The sequence below is a fragment of the Quercus lobata genome, chromosome 4 (genome assembly GCF_001633185.2).
Source record: "Quercus lobata isolate SW786 chromosome 4, ValleyOak3.0 Primary Assembly, whole genome shotgun sequence".
NCBI lineage: Eukaryota > Viridiplantae > Streptophyta > Magnoliopsida > Fagales > Fagaceae > Quercus > Quercus lobata.
This window is the reverse complement of record NC_044907.1, coordinates 67,195,041-67,202,236: the sequence shown is the minus strand read 5'-3', so window position 1 is coordinate 67,202,236 and position 7,196 is coordinate 67,195,041. Positions and strand designations below refer to the sequence as shown.

Below are 7,196 nucleotides of genomic sequence, written 5' to 3'. Positions count from 1 at the left end.
GGGTACACTCAAACCAGAACAATGCGAGTTTGGGCCATACTTGCGAGCACTGCCTTTTGTTCCTGCTAGACGTAATACCATCACTGTCCCTGGGTTCTATGCAGCGAAGAAGAAGGCCGGACCAGGTACACCAGAGGCAAGTAACTCAGGCCAGAATTCGGATTCAGGCAGAAGAGGTGTAACGGATCAGATACATGAGGTAACGGTTAACAATAATGGGAGCACTAATGAGGGCATTGAAGATGAGGACGTGGTGTCTTTTAAAAGGAATGAAGGAGGACGAGATATGAGGGAAGATACGGTTGACCAAAATAAATTAAAGGATGCTATTATTGGGGTATTTACTCCCCCTAAGGAAACTGAAATTGAGGAAGTGGCGTGTAATGAGGAGTTATGTCTGGCAGCAGAATTTGGGGCGGCTAAGATAGTGGATTCGGGCAGGAAAGTTCACAACAAAAACCCTACTCCAAGTGGCCTCTCTAACCCTAGTGCACGTGATGTTTTAAGTGGCAAACCCTCACTTAAGTTATCACGTGATACTAATGATACTGGTGCTCACAATCTCCAATCTTCAAGGGCAGCACGTACTTGGACACGTAGAGAAAGACCTAAGCCAAAGACTAACAAGGCAGCACAAGTCCAGGTGCAAGGAAAAAAAAGAATGGCGGCAGCTGAGGTATCCCCTATGGCAGGTTCATCAAAACGTCTCCAAGTAGGTGTCAATGATGATGAAAATTTTTTTGTAGTGGCAGGAGCTGATGGTCAGCCCCGCCAAGGGCAATGAGTTGTTTAGCATGGAACTGTCGTGGGCTTGGGAACCTACGTACAGTGAGAGAGCTCGGTGATTTTATTCGGGCAAAAGATCCCTCTGTGGTGTTTTTAGCCGAGACACTTACAGATGATGCAAGGCTAGAATTCGTACAGCGAAGTATTGGTTTTGAGCATAGATGGGTTGTGCCAAGGGTGGGAAGAAGTGGTGGATTAGTTTTGTATTGGAAAGCATCAGTTAATTTGTTGGTGGAAGATTCAGATAGACACTATATTGATGCGGTGATCAATAAAAACTCGGATAATGAGTGGAGATTAACTGGGTTTTATGGGGAACCTGATACAGCAAGAAGACATGAAGCTTGGGCCAAATTGAGAGCTCTAAACTCACAACCTGAAAAGCCTTGGCTTTGTCTTGGAGATTTTAATGAGATTATAAAACAAGAGGAGAAACTAGGAGGAGCTAGAAGACCTTATTATCTGATGCAGCAGTTTAGGGAGGTGATTGATGAATGTGGCTTCATGGATTTGGGTTTTGAGGGACCTAAATTTACATGGAGCAAACACTTTGAAAGTGGGATTTCAATTTGGGAGAGGCTTGATAGGTGTTTGGTGAATAATAGTTGGTTTATGATGTTTGGAGGTTCAAGGGTGTACCACTTGTCTTGCACTTCATCGGATCATATCCCTTTATTCATTTCCCCATCGGGTTTGATTCCTCCAATCCGGAAAAAAAATTTTAGGTTTGAACAAATGTGGCTCTCAAATTCGGGATGTGAGGAAGTGGTGGTTTCGGCTTGGGGTAGTGGAAGTGATGGAAGTGTAGAGAGTAATATTTTGAGTAAAATTGATAAGTGTGGAAAAGAGTTGGGGATATGGGAGAAAAATGTTTTTGGTAATGTTAGGATGGAGTTGAACCGATTGAAAAAATCCCTAGCCAAAGAAGAAAGGGTAGCCATGGTGAGTGGAAATAATTTTAGGGTCAGGCAAATTAAAAAAGAGATTGAGGTGATGCAAGATAGGGAAGCCATGATGTGGGCTCAAAGGTCTAGAATCCTATGGGCTAATGAAGGGGACAAAAACTCTAAATATTTCCATTGTTGTGCTACTAGGAGATTCCGGAAAAATTTATTGCAGGGTATCAGAGATGAGGTCGGAATATGGAGAACCAGACATGAAGAAATTGGTGAAGTGATGGTTAACTATTTCAAGTCTCTATTTACTACTTCAGAGGGGATTGTATCCACTGGTGCGTTGGATTGTGTTCAACCATTGATTGATAATGAGATGAATGGTGAGTTGTGTCGTGAGTTTGAGGCAAGTGAAGTTGCCATTGCTCTAAAACAAATGGCGCCCCTTAAAGCTCCTGGCCCGGATGGTATGCCCCCGCTCTTCTACCAACATTTTTGGAGCACAGTGAACCAGGATGTCACCTCTTCCATTCTGTCTTGGTTAAATTCAGGTACAATACCAACCAATCTGAACCATACTTTTATTACTCTTGTGCCAAAATTACACTCCCCTGAATTTCCCCACCAGTTTCGCCCCATTAGTCTTTGTAATGTCCTTTACAAAATTTACTCTAAAGTTCTTGCAAATCGCCTAAAAAAAATACTTCTATCCATTATCACTGAACACCAATCAGCTTTCACTAAAGGGCGTTTGATTTCTGACAATATTCTAGTGGCCTTTGAAACACTACACAGCTTACAAAACTTTAGGGGAGGTAACTATGGGTATATGGCATTAAAATTGGATATGAGTAAAGCGTACGATAGGGTGGAGTGGTCGTATTTGGAGGGGATAATGAGAAAGATGGGTTTTAGGGAGAGGTGGATAAATCTTGTTATGGATTGTGTGAAAACTGTATCATATTCGGTGTTGGTGAATGGTGATCCATGTGGGATGATTTTTCCTACAAGGGGCATTAGGCAAGGAGACCCACTCTCCCCTTTCCTATTTCTTCTTTGTACGGAAGGATTGAATGGTTTAATTAAAAAGGCTGATTTACAAGGTGAAATCCATGGATACTCCCTTTGTAGGAGGGGTCCAAAACTAACGCATCTGCTCTTTGCAGATGATAGTTTGATTTTTTGCAGGGCAACAATGGAGGAGTGTGGGAAAGTTTTGAATATCCTTAAGGAGTATGAGGAAGCTTCGGGACAAAAAATGAACAGAAGTAAAACCTCACTGTTCTTTAGTAAGTCTGTACCAGAGGAGGAGAAGCATGGAATCAAAGTGGCCATTGGAGTCCCTGAAATCTTGCATTATGAGAAATACCTTGGGCTGCCCTCCTTGGTTGGAAAAGGTAAAAAAGCAAGTTTTAATTACATAAAAGAGAAGGTATGGCGAAAGCTTCAAGGGTGGGAAGCTAAATTGCTTTCGCAAGCAGGAAGAGAAGTACTCCTTCAGGCAGTCATACAAGCCATCCCTACCTACACTATGGGGTGTTTCAAATTGCCAGTGGGTTTGTGCAATGAAATTGAGTCTTTAATCAAGAAATTTTGGTGGGGTCAAAGAGGTGATCGAAGAAAAATCCATTGGATTAAATGGGAGGAAATGACAAAATCGAAAACTATTGGAGGTATGGGATTTCGAGACCTTGCTATGTTCAATGACTCACTCTTGGCAAAGCAAGCTTGGAGGCTATTGCATGATAAATCATCACTTTTTTACAAAGTATTTAAGGCTCGTTTCTTCCCAAATTCAACAATTATGGAGGCTACGGACTCTAGGATGGGGTCATATGCTTGGAAAAGTATCCTTAGAGGTAGAGACATCATTCAAAGAGGGGCTTTATGGAGGATAGGTAATGGAGAGAAAATAAACATTTGGCAGCAACGTTGGTTGCCAAGAAAACATCCAACGCAACTGCCAATTTGTCCCTTGGAGAGCTTTGAGGATCATACCGTAGCTGCTCTCTTTGATCCAATCACAAGAAGGTGGAATGAAGAGTTGGTAGATGGGCTGTTTGTCACTGAAGATGCAGACTTAATTAAGAAAATCCCACTCAGCTGTAATGCAGCAGAGGATAATCTTTATTGGCCATATTCTCCAACGGGTAATTATACTTGTAAGTCGGGGTATAGATTTCTAAAACAGGAGGCGGAGATGGAGTCTAATTTGCAAACACCACCAATCGATGAGAAGCGGCTGTGGATAAAAATTTGGGAGATGCGAGCTCCCCCAAAGGTGAAAAATTTTCTGTGGAGAGCTTGTCGTTCTGCTTTGCCCACCAAACTATCTTTGATGAGAAGAAAAATCCTTGAAGACCCAACGTGTGAGAGGTGTAAAAATGCTGTGGAGGACCCGCTTCACGCATTATAGTTATGCCCGGAACTGGATGTTGTGTGGTCAGATCAAAGTATGTGGAGATTTCGGTATGAGGTTGGCTTTGTCACTGTTAAGGAGCTGCTGCTATGGATGATTGATGAAGGGAAATCACTGGAACTTCTAGCATTTACGGCATGGGGAGTATGGAATCAGAGGAACAGAGCAAGGTTGATGTTGTAGTCCAGCCCGCTTCACCAGGTTGCTGCAATTGCACGGACCAGTCTGGTGCAATACCGAACTGACCTGCAAGTTTCAGAGGCTCAAATGGAGTGCAGCAGTATGGGAGGAAATAGATGGACGGCACCTCCATACGGTTTTGTTAAAATTAACTTTGATGGAGCAAACGCTGAATCCTCAAGGATGTCTGGTGTGGGAGTGGTGATTCGAGATTCGGAAGGTGCTGTTTTGGCATCCTGTGCAAAGAAGCTAAGTCAATCGTTCAAGGCAGAAGACATGGAAGCTCTGGCTGCATTGAAGGCTATATCCTTTGCACATGAGCTGGGATTCCAGAATATTGTCCTTGAAGGTGATGCGTTGAACTTAATTCAAGCGTTGAAGGCACAAGAACAAAACTTACTGCCGTGGGGTCTGCTGGTTGAAGATGTGAAAGAGTATGCAAAAAAATTTATAAGAGTATTGTATTCTCATGTGAAGAGAAATGGCAATAGTGTAGCTCATAATCTGGCCAAATATGCTTTACGCATACCAGATTTTCAAGTTTGGATGGAGGATGTTCCATCCCATATTGTTCAGTTTTTACAGTTGGATGTAACTCATTTACGTTAATGGATTTCATAAGTTCTTTCTCAAAAAAAAAAAAAAAAAAAAAAAAAAAGATTATTATATTTTTTAATCATATAATATAAAAAAAGTTTTTTTATCAAAAATATATATATAAATGAATGTTGCGACGCCGATGGAAAGAGCCAAAGCAAGCCTACCTCGAAAAACAATAATAAAACCATCCCTCAAAGAACATTTTATGGCTATAGTTATTGAAATTTGTCAAATAATTTTACATATTATAAAAAAAATTAACTAAAAAAATTTAGAAATTAAAACTTTTGAAAGGCCAAAAAATCATAAGATTCACTTCTTGTAGATTATTGAAATAAAACAAAATATATATATGACTACACAATAGATAAATATTAGAGGAAAATTGATTACCTTCAAAAGAATAATCTATGGTATGATCATTGAAATCTATCAAACATGTTCAAATATTGCACAAAAAAAAAAAAAAAAAAACCTTCTAAAATGTCATATATATATAATTAAAGAATTAGAAGATCTAGAGCATAAAAGTTAATGAAACAATTCAAAAAAAATATAACTATTCAAAAGAGAAATACATGATCCCATAAAAAGAAACAAGTTTTAATGGGTCTAAACTTTAAACAATGAAAGGCATAGAGTTTGGTGATTCATAGTTGTATAGAAGGCTGTATCAAGATCACTTTTTAAAAAGTACATGAAAAATCATAAAATAAAAAATATTTTTTTTCTCACTTGTTAGGGCGTGTTCTTAGCAACCCTACAAAAACAAAAGGAAAAGGAAAAAAAAAAAAAAAAACCACGGAAAATCATTAATAAACATTTTTAAAGGGTCTAAACTTTAAACAATCAACAAAAATAGGTGCAGGATTTGTAGTTCATCGTTGTATATTTATAAAGCAAATTAATTATAAAACCATTAACAAAGATCTATGGTTGTAAAACACAACCTTTGGTATCGTGTTAAATGGAATTTCATATGCTTGTCCTGTGCCTCCCATCAATTTTGCTGGGCAATAAAAACATTTATTTGGGGGTTATGCTTCGGCTTGAATTATTTAATTCATCAACCAAGGCATGAAAGTTTTGGAAGCACAATCACTGAATGATTAATTAGAATATAACTTGGTGATCAGAACTTAATGGAAGCAAATCTAATACAAAACATTAAACCCGAATTCATCAACAAAACTAAATGGTCATATATGTAAACACCATAAGCTTTCAGTACTCTATTCTATGCTCTAATGAAATCATACAGGAATATATTGATACATCTATAAGGAAGGCTTTGTCATGATTGCATTATAAGTTCAAGTGAATGTTCCAAAAACATGTTTGATAAAGTAGTACTTATGACAGTTTTGCTTGCTACACATGTATGAGATGTGAATATCATAGAGCACTGTCTTTTTTCTTTTTCTTTTTTCTGATCAGACACTAACTGTCTTTTAAAGGGAAGTGAAGAGGCGCAAGTTTAGGGTTTTTGTGTTTTAGATTTACCAATTGAAGTTTGCAACTTGTTCTTGTTTTTTTAATTATTATTTTTAAAGAGGTGTTTTTTTTTTTTTTTTTTAAATAATAACTACTTTTTGTGAACATGTGTGTGCATGAATCTAAAATAACTGATTTGACTTATTTGCTAATTTCTCAAATGAAAATACACCTTTTTTTGGGGAGTTTTTAAATGTTAATGTGACAATAACTTATGTAGCCATATGGCATAATAATGAGTGGTCAACAAAAAGTCAAATGTTTCGATTTTTAGTTACTACTAGTGTTATACCTGTGTGATACACGGCTTAATAGAAAAGTTTATGTAAATTAAACAATTTATTTCAATAATATAATTAAATTACTTATCTTAAAAAATTAAATTAAAAATTTTGAACTTATAAAGGAGATTTTAGCTCACTATATTATTATTCCATTTCATTCCCTTCCCTTATGAACTCCCAAGCAAAACCTAATAGTAATACTACATAAAATTAAGGACAAATTTAATATATCGAGCTGATGATTATGTGAGAATAAAAACAATTACTTTAAGAGAGACAAAAGGTTAGAATGGAGTAAATAATCATATAATGAATATACGACAATTTTCATTAAAGAAAAATTATTTAAAAAATTATAAGTAGAGTTAATAGAGAAAAAAATTATTTAAATGGGAATTGAATGGTTGTCCTTAAGAGTGAGAATTATATCTAAATTTACCTTAGTTTTCCAAGAGGGTAATTGAAAGTTTAGAATAATAAAAATAACCAAAAAAAAAAAAAAAAAGAGTCCAAAAACACATAAATCATTTAGGAAAAGAA

At 37.1% G+C, this 7,196-nt stretch overlaps 1 protein-coding gene across 1 annotated transcript; it reads left to right on the top strand.

The window, feature by feature from the left end:
• The first annotated feature begins 4,134 nt into the window (after nucleotides 1-4,134).
• LOC115985655 lies at nucleotides 4,135-4,887 on the top strand. The gene is made up of 2 exons (XM_031108576.1): nucleotides 4,135-4,242; nucleotides 4,300-4,887. Exons 1-2 carry the CDS (start codon nucleotides 4,135-4,137, stop codon nucleotides 4,885-4,887), a joined length of 696 nt encoding a protein of 231 aa, XP_030964436.1.
• Nucleotides 4,888-7,196: the final 2,309 nt, after the last annotated feature.

Bases quoted from the DNA above. Each gene is read 5' to 3' on its own strand.
- LOC115985655 (XM_031108576.1), top strand. From the start codon at position 4,135: ATGTGGAGATTTCGGTATGAGGTTGGCTTTGTCACTGTTAAGGAGCTG. The intron at 4,243-4,299 runs GTATGGAATCAG...CCGCTTCACCAG, and splicing joins TAGCATTTACGGCATGGGGA to GTTGCTGCAATTGCACGGAC.